We start from the raw sequence: 17,998 nt of genomic DNA on the forward strand, positions 1-17,998 counted from the left end.
GCTGCTATGAACATAGTGGAGCATGTGCCCTTATTGCATGCCAGGGAATCCTATAGATATATGCCCAGGAGGATTGGGCAGGGTCCTCTGGAAGTGTCATGCCCAGATTTCTAAGGAACCACCAGACTGATTTCCAGAGTGGTTGTACCAGCTTGCAATCCCACCAGCAGTAGAGGAGTGTTCCTCTTTCTTCACATCCTTGCCAACACCTGCTGTCTCCTGAGTTTTTAATCTTAGCCATTCTGACTGGTGTGATGTGAAATCTCAGGGTTGTTTTGATTTGCATTTCCCCAATGATTAATGATGCTGAACATTCCTTAAGGTGCTTCTCATTCATTAGAAATTCTTCAGGTGAAAGTTCTTTGTTTAGCTCTGTGACCCATTTCTTAATAGGGTTATTTAGCTCTCTGGAGTCTACCTTCCTGAGTTCTTTGTATATATTGGATATTAGCCCTCTGTCAGATATAGGGTTGGTGAAGATCTTTTCCCAATTTGTTGGTTTCCCTTTTGTCCTTTTGACAGTGTCCTTTGCCTTACAGAAACTTTGTAATTTTATGAGGTCCCATTTGTCAATTCTTGATCTTAGAGCATAAGCTATTGGTGTTCTGCTCAGGAACTTTTCCCCTGTGCTTATGTCCTCAAGGGTCTTTCCCAGTTTCTTCTCTATTAGTTCCAGTGTGTCTGGTTTTACGTTGAGGTCCCTGATCCCCTTGGACTTGACGTTAGTAAAAGGAGATAAGAATGAATCAATTCACATTCTTCTGAATGTTGACCTCCAGTTGAACCAGCACCATTTGTTGAAAAGGCTATCTTTTTTCCACTGGATGTTTTCAGCTCCTTTGTCGAAGATCAAGTGACCATAGGTGTGTGGGTTCATTTCTGTGTCTTCAATCCTATTCCATTGATCTATCTGCCTGTCACTGTAGTTTTAGCTATTCTGGGGTTTTTGTTAGTCCAGATGAATTTGAGAATTGCTCTTTCTAACTTTATAAAGAACTGAATGGAGATTTTTGATGGGATTACATTGAATCTGAAGATTGCTTTTTGCAATAAGGCCATTTTAACTATATTAATCCTGCCAATTCACGAGCATAGAAGATTGTTCCATTTTCTGTGGCCTTCTTCAATTTCCTTCTTCTGAGACCTGAAGTTCTGGTCATACAGATCTTTCACTTGTTTGGTTAGAGTCGCACCAAAATACTTTATATTGTTTGTGCCTATTGTGAAGGATGTCATTTCTCTAATTTCTCTCTCAGCCTGCTTATCCTATGATTATAGGAAGGCTACTGATTTGAGTGAGTTGATTTTATAACCAGCCACTTTGCTGAAGTTGTTTATCAGCTGTAGGAGTTCTCTGGTAGTTTTTTTCTGTCACTTAAGTATACTCTCATATCATCTGTGAATAGTGACAATTTGACTTCTTCCTTTCCAATTTGTATCCCTTTGTCCTCCTTATGCTATCTAATTGGTCTAGCTAGAAATTCAAGTACTATATTGAAAAGATATGGAGAGGACAGCCTTGTCTAGTTCTTGATTTTAGTGGGATTGCTTCAAGCTTCTCTCCATTTAGTTTGATGTTGGCTACCAGTTTGCTGTATATTGCTTTTATTATGTTTAGTTATGGGCCTTGAATTCCTGTTCTTTCCAAGACTTTTAGCATGAAAGGATGCTGAATTTTGTCAAAAGATTTTTCAGCACTTAATGAAATGACCATATGCTTTTTTTCTTTGAGTTTGTTTGTGTAGTGAATTGCATTGATGGATTTCCTTATATTGAAACATCCCTGCATCCCTGGGATGAAGCCTACTTGATTATGGTGGATGATCTTTTTGATGTGTTCTTGGATTCGGTTGGCAAGAATTTTATTAAGTATTTTTGCATCACTATTAGTAAGAGAAATTGGCCTGAAATTCTCTTTCTTTGTTTGATCTTTTGTGGTTTTGGTATCAGCGTAATTGTGGCTTCATAGAACAAGTTGGGTAGTATTCCTTCTGTTTCTCTTTTGTGGAATATTTTCAAGAGTATTGGTGTTAGTTCTTCTTTGAAGGTCTGATAGAATTCTTCACTAAAACCATATGGTTCCGAGCTTTTTTTGGTTGGAAGACTTTCAATGAACACTTATATTTCTTTAGGGGTTATGCGACTGTTTAGATGATCTATTCCTGATTTAATTTTGGCATTTGGTATCTGTCTACGAAATTGCCCATTTCCTCCAGATTCTCCAGTTGTCTCGAGTATAGGTTTTTGTCGTACGATCTGATGAATTTTTTGAATTTCCTCAATTTCTGTTGTTATATCTCCCTTTTCATTTCTATTTTGTTAATTTAGATACTGTCTCTGTGCCCTCTGATTAATCTGACTAAGGGTTTATCTATCTTGTTTATTTTCTTAAAGAACCAGCTCCTGGTTTTGCTGATTCTGTGTATGATTCTCTTTGTTTCTACTTGATTGATTTCAGCCTTGAGTTTGATGATTTTCTATCTTCTACTCCTCTTGGGTGAATTAGCTTCTTTTTGTTCCAGGGCTTTAAGTTGTGTTGTTGAGTTTCTAGTGTATGTTCTCTCCAGTGTTTTTTTTTTTTTTTTTTTTTTGAGGCACTCAAGGCTATGAGTTTTCCTCTTATCACTGCTTTCATTGTGTTCCATAAATTTGGGTATGTTGTACCTTTGTTTTCACTAAATTCTAGAAAGCCTTTGATTTCTTTCTTTATTTTTTCCTTGGCCAGAGTATCACTGAGTAGAGCATTGTTCATCTTCCATGTGTATGTGGGCTTTCTGTTGTTTTTTTTGCTACTGAAGACGACTCTTACTCCATAATGATCTTTTAGGAGGCATGGTATTAGTTTGTTCTTATATCTGTTGAGGTCTGTCTTGTGACCAATTATATGGTCAATTTTGGAGAAGGTACCATAAGGTGCTGAGTAAAAGGTTATTCTTTATCTTTAGGATGAAATGTTACATGTGTGTGTGTGTGTGTGTGTGTGTGTGTGTGTGTGTGTATGTGTGTGTGTGTGTGTGCATTTGCCCTTGCATTTGAAGCATAGATGTTCATAATTGAGAGTTCTTCTGGTTGGATTTTTCCTTTGACCATTAAGAAGTGTCTTTCTGTGTCCCTTTTGATGACTTTAGGTTGAAAGTCAATTTTATCTGATATTAAAATGACTGCTCCGGCTTGTTTTCTGGGCCCATTTGCGTGTAAAACTGTTTTTTAACCTTTTACTCTGAGGTAGTGTTTGTCTTTGACACTGAGGTATATTTCCTGTATGCAGCAAAATGTAGGGTCCTGTTTACTTATCCAGTCTGTTAGTTCATGTGTTTTTATTGGGGAATTGAGTCCATTGATGTTAAGAGATATTAATGAATAGTGGTTATTACTTCTGTTATTTTTGATCTTATTCTTACGTTTGAGTTGTTATCTTCTTTTGGGTTTGATGAAAGGATACTATCTTGCTCCTTCCAGGGTGTAGTTTCCCTCCTTGCATTGGTGTTTTCCACCTATTATCCTTTGTAGGCCTGGGGTTGTGGAAAGATTGTGTAAATTTGGTTTTATCATGGAATATCTTGGTTTCTCCATTAACGGTGATTGAGAGTTTTGCTGGGTATAATAGTTTTGGCTGACATTTGTGTTCTCTTAGAGTCTGCATGAGATTTACCCAGGATCGTCTAGCTTTCATGGTCTCTGGTGAGAAGTCTGGTGTAATTCTGATAGGTCTTCCTTTATATGTTACTTGGCCCTTTTCTCTTACTGCCTTTAATATTCTTTCTTTGTTTAGTACATTTGGGGTTTTGATTATTACTTGAAGGGAGGTATTTCTGTTCTGGTCCCAGTCTGTTTCGAGTTCTGTTGGCTTCTTGTATGTTCATGGGCATCTCTCTCTTTAGGAAAGGGAAGTTTTTTTTTTCCATAATTTTGTTGAAGATATTTGCTGGCCCTTTAAGTTGCAAATCTTCACTCTCATCTATACCTATAATCCTTAGATTTGGTCTTGTCATTGTGTCCTGGATTTCCTGGATGTTTTGGGTGTCAAGCTTTTTGCATTTTGTATTTTCCTTGACTGTTGAGTCAATGGTTTCTATGGAATCTTCAGCACCTGAGGTTCTTTCTTCTATCTCTTGTATTCTGTTGCTGATATTTGCATCTATGACCCCTGATTTTTTTCCCAAGGTTTTCTATCTCCAAAGTTGTCTCTCTTTGTGATTTCTTAGTTGTTTCTACTTCTGATTTTAGATCCTGGATGGCTTTGCTCAGTTCCTTCCCTTGATTGTGTTTTCCTGTAATTCTGTAAGAGATTTTTGTGTTTCCTCTTCATGACTTCTGCCAGTTGACCCAAGTTCTCCTTTATTTGTTTAAGTGATTTTTTGAATTTCCTTTTTATTGGCTTCTATGTGTTGACCCATATTCTCTTGAATTACTTTAAATTATTTTTGTATTTCCCTTGTAAGTGCTTCTACTTTTTGATCTATTTTCTCCTTTATTTCTTTGATTTATTTATATCTTTCTTGTGTTCTTCTAACAGCATCATGCCCAATGACTTTAAGTTCAAATCTTGTTTTTCTGGTGTGTTAGGGTATCCAGGACTTGCTGTTGTGGGAGAACTGGGTTCAGATAGCCTTGATTTCTGTTAGTAACCTTCCTATGTTTGCCTTTTGCCATCTGGTTATCTCTGGCATTAATTGGTCCTGTTGTCACTGGTGCTTGAACATCCTGTAAGCCTGCAAGGCTATTTCTGCTCCTCTGGATGACTGAGTTTCCCCTGGCACAGATTGCTGGTGGGTTCCCTACTCTTGGGTGCTGTTGGAGCCCTGGTGTGCCTTGCCCCAAGCAATGTTATACTCAGGGTTGTCTCTGTGTACCTGGAGCTGCCTGTCCTGTCTGTCTGGGAGCAATGATGGTGGTGGGGAACCCCTCCAAGTGCTGATTACTCTGCAGGGCAAACGACCCACGTCAGAGCTGGCACAAAGACGAACCACAGAGCTTCCCAGGTCTTCTGTGCAGGCAAAAGTCTGGTGGTCTGTGTCCCAAGTGATGTTAAACTTGGGATATCGCTGTGTACCTGGAGCTGCCTGTCCTGTCCATCTGGGAGCAAAGATGGCAGTGGGCGTGTCATTCACTTTCATGAAAACAAATATTTTCATGAGAATGCTTCTTCTGATCAATGTTGCTTTATTTTTAAAAATGCAGACTACTATCAACAGGAATGAAGATTCATACAGATAAGGTGTGCATATTTTACTCTGAAGAATTAATCCTTGGCACATCTTGAGGCTAGTCCATTCTAAGAGTGTGGCATTATAAAACTAAAATGTGGCTCCCCCTCCCCCAGGAGAAGTGCAACTTGAGGTTTCAACACTACAAATTTTCAGTGTTATAGTCTTAGAGAAAGTAACACTTCGGGTTTCTAATCCCTGAACTTACAGCCTTCTTTGGGATTGAAGCAGTTAGGATTCTGCCCTTTATCCTGAGGTCCCTTAGCTTTCTGAAACTATACAACTTTTGTTGGAATGTAGACTGCAACATGTGATTTTCTGGGGACAAAATTCAACCAAAGAATTAGAGTGTTTGTAAGAGACTGTCATAGTGACAATGCCTATAATCCCAGCACTCAGGTGAGGCAGATGTGTCTCTGTGAGTTTGAGTTCAGCCTGGACTACATAGAAATTTCCAGGTCACCCAGAGATATATAAAGTGGCACTGTAACAAGGACAGAACCAAATAAAGCAGACAAACAGAAAAAGAACCTAGAATTCATAGACCATGTCTGGAACCTCAGCGGTGGGAAGGCAGAAGTCATAAAATTATAGTGCAGGGTCAAGGAAACCTACTTAGGTTAGGAACAGAATTGGCTACATGACTTTGTTTAACAAAAGCAAGGAAACACCAAAAATAGAAAAGGAAAGAAAAAAGAGAATAAAAACTACTAACTTTTGGTTCTCCCACTTTAATTTTTCTGTAGACTACCGTCCTTACATCCTGTCTATCAAACATCATGTTTCCGAAAACAGAAATCCATGACCTTAAAAAACGAACCTGGCTTAGCCTCTGTCTTTTCTATGTTGTGGTTAGACATCTCCTATGCACCTCTTTCTCTCTGTCTCATTTCATTTTCAATAGTTTGTTTGACCTTATTCCCTGAAACATTTCAGATCAAAAACTCTCTGGAAATCAGGAAATGTTAATAATTGTGGAATGGGGTCTATGTGAAAACAGAGGGTCGGAATTTCTTAGAGATAAACACTAATTGTAATACTCCCTCTAGTATCCTACTGTCCCTTTTTAATTACAGTAAACTACAACACATGCTCAAGATGCCTCCTCCTTTCAGGAAAGTATCAAGCATTGCAACAGATATGTAGAGCTAGGGCTGAGTTAGGATTCCATCTTTGATTCAATGAGCAGGTACAGGCTCTTCCCCCTATTTTGTTTGCTTCCTTGTTTTCCTGCTGTAGCTATATAACTGTCAGATAAGGGTGAAACCCACAGTGACAAAAACCTTAGTTAACTTTTCACTTTAATTATGTGTCTCTTCTCTTTTTAATTCTGAGCTTTTACACAACCACCAATTGTTGAAAGAGCTCTTCAATCACAAAACACATATTGAACTTCCTTATATAAATCTTTCTGGGGATTCACAACAGGTTGGTGTGAATCACCAGCTTACAAGAGCTCAGAGAAACTTTTAAGCCTGAATCAAAAGCAAATGATCTTAAATTAGACAATGCAGAGTGAACACTAACCCAGGTTTCTGTTATGCTGTCTGGAAAAGATATCTCTTACTTCCCAAGTGCTCCGCTCAAGTTTACCCTAAAAGTCAATATATCCTGTGCAAAGCAAGAGTCAATATATCCTGTGCAAGAATTCAGATGTTTATTTGGTGGTTGTAGCAAGTAAAGCCATGAACAGATGGTTTCTCAACTTGTTTCGGAGCAGTTTTTCATCACTGGGCTGTAGGCAGTAATTCAATGATGATAGTCTTATCTGTTCAGATAAGACTGACAGATATTCTGACAGATATTCGTCTATTCTACTCCTCTAAGCTATTTTCCAGCCACAGACCCTAGGTTAATAATAGTATGAGTCTTGCTTTGACTTGGTCTGCTGCATGCAAATCCCTGGTGAATCCTTTAGCAAACTGTCATGACTCCTCCTGGAGCCTCATGGCCACCTCTTCTCTTCTTTCCTCTCCCACATTGTGACCCTCTCCCTAAGATTGGACATCTTGCTTCTCTTCCCAGCCATAGGCTGATGGGCTCTTCATTGACCAATCAGAGATAATTAGAGAGCATTCCTTGCATAGCATCTGGGAGATGGCTTGGTCAGATATGTGCTCACATTGCAATCAGGAAGACTGAAATGAAACCTCAGTTCACACTTACAAATATGGCTCAAAATATTAGCATTAGATCCCAGCACATGAGAGGCAGAAATTGGGGTTGGTAGTATCTATATGGATTTCCAAATTGCCTGTGATATGCCAGTAAGTTAGCCTGTCTAGAAAACTGAAGTAGCAGACTGGGAGAGTAAGGTTGCTCATGTTCAAATATGGCTCTCACTTGCATTCACAACAGGGAGGGGGGAGGTGTCTATGTAGAAAGGCTTAAAAATGACAGGAGATATTCTTATGACTGTGTGATGACACTTCTGAAACCTTAAAACTAAGTAATGTGCAGCTTTGCTGCCAGCAGATGCCTGTCTATTCTAGACCTCCATCAGATGTTTTACTTTCTTGCGCATTGTCAAAAAAGATTCTTGGCAAGCATAAGCAATTATGGCATTTTTTTTGGTTATTTGGAAATAGTTTGATGTATTTGGTGTTTCTTTGTATGCTATGAATGTTTGGTCTCCATGCATGTTGTTGTTTTAATAGGATTATTATTCGCACTTACTAAATCACAACTGGTAACAAAGTAATGAATATCCTTGTCATCTCCAATACTGGATAGAGCATGGCTTAGCATTCAATCTTTGTGTCACCTCTGTTTCTTTAAGGAAAACACTGAGCACTCTAAGGACTCATGGAAAAGGTTCCTTCTAATTCATCATCATTGCTTTCTTGAATTTATTTCTGTAATTTGTTCTTACTTTACTCCAAGACAATGTTAAAGCAAAGTGATTTGGATCTAATTTTCAGTCCTTCAGTTAGGGATAGTCTAAAAAATAATAAATGTTGTATACTCAGACACTGTTCAGAATCATAGGAAAGACTGATTGATCCCCCATAGGACACAATTGTGTTTCGAAGGTGTACACCAGTAGATCATCTTTCCTTTTGTATCAAGATGTTGGAAATAAAAGACTGAAGAAATAGATGGAGTAGGGCATATTGGTTTTACTTCTAGTTTTTTGAATGTAATACTCTAAATCATGGTCATGTGTATTAGAACCTACCTCCTGCAATGTGGAGGTTACTTCCTGCTAGGTTCAACCGCTTTTCTCATAGGTGAAAATAGGATTCTGTATCTACAGCTTCCACTTGATAGTTCTTGTTTTTCAGGCTGTAATATTTTTATATATTGCTTTTCTTTTACCATTTATGTCATTAAAAGACCCCAGTATTCAAATCCTAAATACAAAACTGGATATTTACATAGATCTTAGCATACATTATATAATTAAATCATCATAAATCCATGTAAATGGAATTTTATAGTATATGCAAAATGATTTTTAAGTCAATAAGAAATAGATTTATGAGGTTATTCCTTTTTAATTCCTTTGAATAATGCACCTGAAATGTTCGTAAAGAAGGATTTCTCCAGGGATGAGAAAAATAGAGTTTTAAGCACACTCATCTTTCATCTTCATGAATAGACAGCACAGGACGAATAAATTTCTGTGATTTAGGCACATCAAACTAGTCAGGATCCTGAATGAGCTTGCTGATGGAACTCAAAAGGAGGAATGTGTCCAGTATCAAGTTAGTTATCTTTTTTCTAATATTTACACTGATATGAACAGTATTTTGAATATTTATGAACGAATATGGATATATGTATGTATTCCACCTGTAAGAGAGCTTAGGAAAACCTGGGAGAGCAGTTAACCAACAAGAGGTTTCTATGATCTAAACTGGATCCTCTGCAAAAGCAGCGATCATTCTTTTCTCCTGATTGAATTCTCCAACTACAGGTTAGACATTTTTAGGAATGTATATTTTATTTATAGTCAAAAATCATTCCTGATATCTAACACTAGCAGCATCTAGCCAATACCTCTCAATAAAAATTCTTTAATGGAATACAGCAGATTTCTCTACTGCATGAAGCCAACAAAGAATAACACACAACATGGATTAATGTTTTCAAAACCTTGACCTGGAAGATGCAATGCAAATAGATCTATGGCAACTCCATTCTCCCATATCGTTTAGTCCTTGAAATTTTCTAAATAAACTGTGGACATACCACACCAGCAGGTGGTTAAAGAGGAGGGATTTTATTGTAGATACAAAAGAAGAACAGCCAGAGGCATCTAGAAGAGTCCAGATCACAGACAGAAAGTAGGACAATAGATATGGCCAGTACCCTTGACTAAGCCAGGAGAGGAAAGAAAGGAAAAGCAAGAGAAGAAATGAAGACAGAGAAGAGAGGGCCAAGGGAATCAAGAAGAAAATGTGCCTTGAGAAGAACTAAGAGATGCAGAACTGTGAGAAGAAACCAGAGTCTAAAGCCTCATGGACAAATTATCTGTGTCTATAGAAAAGAGAAGCTTTCTATAGAAAAGAGAAGCTTTCTATAGAAAAGAGAAGCTTTCTATAGAAAAGAGAAGCTTTCTATAGAAGCTTTTCTATAGAAAGGGAAAGGTAAGTCAGAGAGATTTAACTTAGATGTCAGGGGTATTACTTAGAGGAGCTAGTATTTTTAAAGCAGAAATGTCGAGGGAGTCTTGCAGCCTGCATCTGGTATGACATATTAATAGTTAGCACTTTTCCCTGCTTGTCTTTGGAAACAATTTTGAGATGCTTAAACTGTATCTAGGATGTTGGGTGATAGGGAAAGGCTCTCCAGGGACAAGGCCATGTAACTTGCTTATAATTTAATACCAACAAATCCCTGTTTCTTCTAAATGCCTCCCCGCCACACCCTTTGCTCCAAAGATTGACAGAAAAGTTTCCCTCTGATTCCTAATGGCTTCCTTGGAGTTACTCATGTAATCTGTACTACCTGACTTGTTGTGTTTTCTTTTCTGACAGGAACTCAGGACCAAGGCATTTAAAAGTTACTTCCAATTTTTATAGAGATGATGTCATGTTTCTAGGACTGAGATTAAAATGACCAATCTTCTGGGAAAGCATACCAAGAGATCATGAACCTTTAAATGTGGGAGACTATCTTACCACAGTTTCAGCAGAAACTCACTTCTCATGGTAACAGCCATCACAATGGTGTCATAGAGCACTGAGGTGAGTGACCAGGCCATAGTAGTAACTATGCTCTGAACTAAAGACATTAGAAAGCAGGCTTTGGAGAATACATGCTTGCACAACAGAGGCATGCTGCTTTCTTCCCACGTGCCTCTCTTACCAGTGGTTGTATTTAAAATTTATATTAAGAATTTCTTTCCAAAGTTCTATTGGATTGAAGTATAGAGGAGATGAAGGAAGGAAGGAAGGAAAGAAGGAGGGAAGAGGGAGAGAGGGAGAACTCAGGTCATAGTTAAGATAGGAGATAAGGAATCTGGTATTGTTCAGGAAATAGGAACTCGAATGTTCTTTTTGATGAACTGTGGATATTTACAACTCAGGGCAGTGTAGACTGTCTCCAATCTGCCCTACACCGTTAGAATCCTGTTCTTCCCATTAACTGCTGCTGAGGCCCTTTCATCATTTACACCACCTCATTTCCTCCTTTTTTCTTCTCTTAGACTCCATATTTCATCTCTGTCTCGCCCTCTATCTCCATCGTTCTTATCATTTCTCTATCTTATTTTGCATGTCTCTCCCTAGTTTTTAGTTTTTCAAGGGAAGATTTATTTGTATTCTTTATTTTTATTTATTGAGAACACTGGGAATCACACTCAGGGCCTATGATCTACATCTCTATCCTAACATAAATATCTTGAATAGTTTTATTCTCTCTGTTTTTCTACTCACCAATTTGTAAACTTCTGGAAAATGCTAACTCCTATATTTATGTATAATAAAGAGCTGAATTAAAATAATGGATAAAATAATGGATAAAAGAGAATACTGATTCTAATAAGTTAATTTTTTAAAATCGATGATAGAGTTGTAAGGTGATTTTTCTATTAGGAAAATAATGTTATGGAATCATCAAGATTAATAGTTACATCAAGTGAATTGCATGAAAGTACGAAATTCATGTTAGGAGTATATTTTATTTCTTGGTACTTCAGGTTGTCTGAAAGATAACAGATATTTTTGTGATTACTCCTACATTTCACCATGTATACCATAAAATTGTTTATTGTATATTTCTACTGCACATGTTATCTGCAGGACAATACACAAATAGCACTCTTATCCTATGAGGCCTGTCCACGTGCCCCTACCTACTTCTGGAAAGAGACACAGGTATGGTTGGTTTATTGTCAAGGTTACTGTCTTGATTTTCAGAGGATATCATATATCTGCCTGTCATCAAGGATTGCTGTTGATAAATGGAACCAAAACCAAAACAATAAAAGCAAAGTTCTAGCATATTTCATATGTATTTCATCTGCCAACACCTCTTTCTTGTAGTCCAAAATACAAACGTATCATTGTGACCATCAAATCAATATAAGTAACCTATGAACCCATAGAAGCTTTTGACTTTGTGCAACTGCATTTGTTGTAGCTCTATAGCATACAGCATAAACTGAACTTCACAGATATTAACCACAATCACCTTATATGTAAGATAGCAGTATTGTTAGTGTGTTATTTCCATCACGTCAAAAGTGATTTTAATGTTCTGCAGCTGAGCTCCAAAGCATTCTCATCTCAAAGCCAAAACTCTGTCCTTGAAACCATCACCTTCTCCTCACAGCCATGTAAATGTTCATTATTGTGTCTTTTAAATTTGCATTACATGACTCATTATTGTTAGGGAAGTGGGGCATGTGCCGCTATGACAGCATATATGTATGAAGGTTTGAAGATGTATTTGGGGAACTGGGTCTTTTCTTCCATGATGAACCCTGGTCATCAGATTAGGTACTTTACCTGAAGATCAGTTTTGCTGGCCCTTATCATTTAAGGCTCTGTGCCTTTGCAGTTGACCACTATAGTCACAGCAGCTAGACAAACATCATACAACCATGTAACTGATGATAACATTGAAAACAGGGTCTCTTGTGGTTGCCTATGTTTTAGAGTGCATCAAGTTTGTATGCACTATGTTGTCTTCATCCATTTTTGTTGGTGGTGGTTTTGGTGGTAGGCAGAAACATGGAATGTTTCATCTTTTAGCTAATTTGAAAGTTTTTGTGGAAATGATTAAGTAGGTACATCTTTAAGAATGGGATTTTGATTCATTCTTACTCATATTAAGAAATAGAATTGGTGGATAAAATCGCAATTCCCCTTTCATATGAAAAATATACCGTGTATGAATATGGCATCTATAACATGAAAACTTCTCTCAGAAAGGTATTTGTAATAGCAACAAAATTAATAAAGCATGAGATGTAGAGATTAGCAACCAACTGCTTTTAGGGGGGAAATTATTACAATTTAAAATATATTCTAGAAAAGAGAAATGGACATACATTAATGCCATGATCTTCATGGACACAAACAAGATTCTTTTCATGCAGAATGTGACAACCATATCACCATAAATATCACCATATCACCAAGAAATAAATATTATAAATATCATTGTTCTACAACTTGTCATAGTGATATAAAATTCATATGAAGAGAATAGGATTGTAGCTCAGAAGAATAGTGGTCATTTTTCATGCATGAGATTCAATCTACAGTACTAGTACAATAAAATTCCTATAGAAGAGAACTAAGATATAAAGACCACAGCAATCCTAAACATTGAACATAGGTTGTTAACATTGCATTGACTATTATTATATAGCATTATTAAATAGCAACATTTCTATGAAATAATCCTTTTTTAGTTTGGCATTTTTATTTAATTAGCATGCATATATTATATTTCATTATGATAGTTTCAAACAAATATTACATTAACCATTGTCCCTGTATAGTTCAGTCATGTCAAAAATGATACTAATATTCTGTATCTGGGCTCCAGAACATTTTCATCACAAACCCAAAACTCTGTGTCCTTCAGACATTCTCCTTGCAGCTCTGTCAATCATCATTCTAACATCTTTTAAATTTGAAATACATGATTCATTTATTCTCTTGTTACACTTCTCTCTTGCATTCTTCTGATGTTGTCTTACCCCTCTATATAGCCTTGATAATCCTTTCACTTTAATGACACATTTGTCTTATTACCCTCCTCTTGACTTCCTAACACCTGTTTATTTTTCTTCATCTTTTGATCTCCTCCCTCATTTTAGTCCATAATCACTTCCTCTCAACACATTGCCTTCCACGTCTCTGTTTGACAGAATGTGTAATTTTCCCCTAAGTCTGTGCTACCTTGCTAAAAGTCTTTGTAATGGCATATAGTTTATGACACTTTCATGATTCCATCTACAGATTAACAAACTTCTGCTCTGTATAGACACCACGCTTCCATTGTCTACTGATGTGCATCATTTCTCTGCTGTTGTGAATTATGCAGCAATTGGTACGAATGCATGATGTTTCCACGGTAGGACATACAATCCTTTGCATATGTGCCCAGAAATTATATAGCTGTGCTATATTGCAATCATATTTTTATTTTATTAGAAAACATTTGTATTTATTTTGCTACTGAACATAATTCTTAACTTCCTTCAATTATAGAATGAGGATTCAGTTTTTCCACACCACTGCGAGCATTTATTGTGATCTATTCTCTTGATATGAATCATGATAAGGGGTGTATTGGAGTAATAAAGTATTTGTAATTTGCATTTCCTTGGTAGGTAAAAATGTTGAATAGTTTAAAAAACTATTGTCCATTGTGTCTTGTCTTTAAAGAAACACTTGACAGTTTCATTAACCATTTGTTGATTGCAATGTTTGTAGAGAGTTTAATACTCATTTCCCTCTAAACATTCTAGGTTTTCAGATCTTAAATGAAATACAGAAGTCAATGACTTCCTAACACCTATTCAATAGGTTATATCTCCCCTTGGCAAGTAGTGTTTTTTAACCTTCAGACAGTTTTTCATATCATGCAGTTCTACTTGTTAATTCATGCTGCATTTCCTGTGCTATCTGTGTTGCTTCTACCTACATCTTGTATTTCTACCATTGTCCTCTGAGAGTTTCACCATTTCAGCAATTCATCTTTAGAGTAATTTAATATAAATTTTTGTGCACAGGAAGGTTATATAGACATAATTTCATTCTGAAGATACATTCAGGATCAGAAGGCCTGATCATTGAATCACAAATATTCAAGAAGAAGTGATTGTTGACTTCCTGAGACACTTCCTGAGAACTGCTGAGACCTAGCAGGGTGTTGGCATGGAATGCCTGACCCCTCGTTTATCCTTACTCAAGAGTGGTCATTCCCAGCGTGGCTTCGTATTCTCTCACATGTCCAGATCCTTGTTAACACGACTTGATGGCCCAACATGTAGGAAATCCAGTAACACCACAATTGGAACTTGGTAATTATTTTTCAATTTTATTGTATAAAAACAATGCTAATTTGTATAGCTTCTACAACTTTTTTGTTGTAGAAACCTTGTATAGGTTTGTATAAACCTTCCTATAGAGTTTATGCTAGGGTTCTTTTTTTCCATATACTAAGTTACATTAACTCCTGCTTTTATTTCTGTTAATTTGTTTTGAATAACATCTGTTTATTATCTCTCTTTGTGACTTTGATTTGTGTCCCTTCATTGTATTCCCTTAATTATAGAAGATTTTGAACTTTTGTACACATTTTGAACATTTCTGATTCTTTATAGAAAATGTATCTAAGGCATGAAAACAATTCAACTTATTTTATATTTTAGGTTTTTTCCAAACATAAATTTAGCTTTAAATATTCTCTTTAGTAGACATATGAGTTGGTTGTTAGGAATGCACACTGCTGTCACCTACTATGTACCTACTATGTACCAGTGTGGGGAAAACTGCTAGTTAAGATAGAAGTCTACCATGGCCTGGAAACCTTTCTTGGGCTTAGAGCATAAGGAGGGTATTCCCTTCTTTAGTAGGGCTTCTCTTTCTCTGACCTTCTCTGGGAAACTCTAAGCCCACACAGATCCCTCTATCTGAATGTGATTGTCATGTAGCCTCAATTAGATAACAGGATTAATTTCTTTTCCCCTGATAAAACCTGTTCAGTCAGCACCTTAGATTCCTGAAGTGTTTCCCATGTTAATGAGGCATTTCAGGAACCCTCAGCTCCCTGCCTTTGTCCTGGATATTTCTACCCCCCTCCCAGTGTCCCCAAACTTCATAAGCCTTGAATCACCCTAAGTGTCGTTGATCTGCCTCCTGATAGCTGGTCCTGGTGTGCTCATTCATCATAAGTACGCAGAGGGTTTTAAAAACCCTGTTCATCTTCTCAACTGCCACTGCCCATGTAGACCAAATTGGTCAACAATCCTTGAGAGTGGGGAGACTCACATATCAGTGGTCAGTTCCTAGTTCCTTCTCTTGGTTCACAAGTGTCAATAAACCAAGCTTTAGGAGATTCTAAGCCTCTACCCTACACTGGCACTCAAACTGACATACAACCTCCCAAACATACACTAAATTAAAAACATTGGATGTAAACTGATAATGTATATTTCCCAAATAACAAGGGGAGTGTCCCTTTATTCAGTGTGCCTACTGAGCTGTTTCCAAGCAATCACAATCAGCTCCAGCAACTCCAGGTGGATGAAGCTGAAGTACAGAGCCACCAAGTACATTGGTCCCTCCTTAACTAAAAACAAGATAAGTCTTAAAATACAAATTCTTTTCCCCACTCATTCTAAATATAATTTTTGAATATTCTCTTTTGAATTTTCATGCGAATTGTACAAATAATGGGACATTTTAATTTTTTCTTTGAAAATAGAGCCTAAAACATTGTGTTTAGAAAAAAGGAAATTAAAGAAAAAGCACATTAATCTTATTATTTGTTTTTTGTTGTTGTTGTTGTTGTTCTGCTTTTTTATAATGGTTTTGTCTGTATGTAGCCTTGGAGTCTTGGAACTCCCTCCTTAGACCATATTAGTCACAGATTCATAGAACTGTTGGTCTATGTCTCAGGAGTCCTAAAATTAAAGATGAACACTACCACATCCAGAGAATACATTACACTTGGGTAAACATATCCATTTTTTATTCCAGTGAAATAATAAAGAATATCTAATTTACAAAGAAAAAAAACATTGTCAGTGAGCGAGCCATGTAAATACTAAAAAATATATGAATGTTTCTTCAATCTAACTTCAGGAAGTAATGCCCACACATGATGCATTTGCAGAGTCTTAGAACATAATATATTTATTTGCTTTTAAAAATAGGAATGAAAATGCGTTCTGAAAACTTTGCAATGGGAATTTTCCTCTTTTCTCAGATTACACTAGGAATGCTTGGCAATTCCTCAATACTATTCCATTATGTTATTTTAATATACACTGGGAAGCATTTGATGCCTAAAGACCTGATTATAGAGCACTTGACTTTTGCCAACTGCTTATCTATCATCTCAAAAGGCATCCCACGGACTATGTCAGATTGGGGATTTAAGAATTTTCTGAATGACACGGGATGTAAATTGATAATGTATATTTCCCGAGTAACAAGGGGAGTGTCCCTGTATTCGATGTGCCTACTGAGCTGTTTCCAAGCAATCACAGTCAGCATCAGCAACTCCAGGTGGATGATGCTTAAGTACAGAGCCACCAAGTACATCGGCCCCTCCTGCTCAGTCAGTTGGCTTGTGCACCTGCTTCTAAACATTTTCATTCCAGCAAGAGTATTAGGCCCCAGTTACAAGGAAAATGCTACTAACTGGGTGAGTTATGGATACTGCTCACTGTTAGCTTCTGGGAGCGTGACAACTGTACTATACATGTTCTTACTGTGCTTCTCTGATGTTCTGTGTCTGAGTCTCATGGCCTATGCAAGTGTCTTCATGGTACATACCCTCTACAAACATAAGAGACAAGTCAAGTATATCCATACTACTCAGCACTTTCTAAAAGTCTCACCTGAAGACAGAGCCACTGAAACTATCCTCACCCTACTGTGCATATTTGTTATCTCTTACTCTTTCTCTTCCATTCTGGCTGTCTTAAGGACCTGTACCAAATATCCAGTGCTCTGGGGAGTAAATGTATTTACATATATAGAATTATCCTTTCCCATATTTTGCCCCCTTGTTCTTATCACAAATATGAAGTCTAGTTTTATTCTGTTTCTACCCTGCTTTGGTAAGAGATAGGTTCCTCAAAGTATGACATGAGCCCTGGTCATCTATTTACTATTGTAGATGTCATATTATTTTATCTGTTGTACAGTGCTAAAAATGTAATTTGAAAATATCAAGCTTCCTATAACTAATTGCTTCATGATGTGTAGTGGTCAGTAGTTTTATGCTGGAACCATTTTATAGATGTCTTACTTTTCTTGAACCTCAGACAAGATATCTGACAATGGCGAATAAAAGAAGGAAAGGTTACTTTCATCGCACATTCTGAAGGTTCTTTCCATAATGGTAAGGAAGAAACAGTGGAGGAGAAGGATTTGTGGAGAGAAGAACATTAAGTTCATGGTAACAATAAGTTCACAGGCAGCAAGTAAAGACTTTTTTTGATCCATTCTTTTTCTTTGGCCCTTTTTATTAAGACTCTACACATGCCTTTGAGATGGTATCACCCAGAGTCAAAGTGGGATGTCTGTCCTCAAGTGAAACTCTTTGAAATAGCCTCATAGTCATATCAACAATGAAGGTTGAGGACCACAAGT

At 37.0% G+C, this 17,998-nt stretch overlaps 1 protein-coding gene across 1 annotated transcript; it reads left to right on the plus strand.

The window, feature by feature from the left end:
* The first annotated feature begins 16,553 nt into the window (after positions 1 to 16,553).
* Positions 16,554 to 17,474, plus strand: LOC127684300 (vomeronasal type-1 receptor 4-like). Its single transcript, XM_052181255.1, has one exon. The coding sequence runs from the start codon at positions 16,554 to 16,556 to the stop codon at positions 17,472 to 17,474; it is 921 nt and encodes a 306-aa protein (XP_052037215.1).
* The last annotated feature ends 524 nt before the right edge of the window (positions 17,475 to 17,998 follow it).

The sequence above is a fragment of the Apodemus sylvaticus genome, chromosome 1, assembly GCF_947179515.1.
Source record: "Apodemus sylvaticus chromosome 1, mApoSyl1.1, whole genome shotgun sequence".
NCBI classification, from domain to species: Eukaryota; Metazoa; Chordata; class Mammalia; order Rodentia; family Muridae; genus Apodemus; species Apodemus sylvaticus.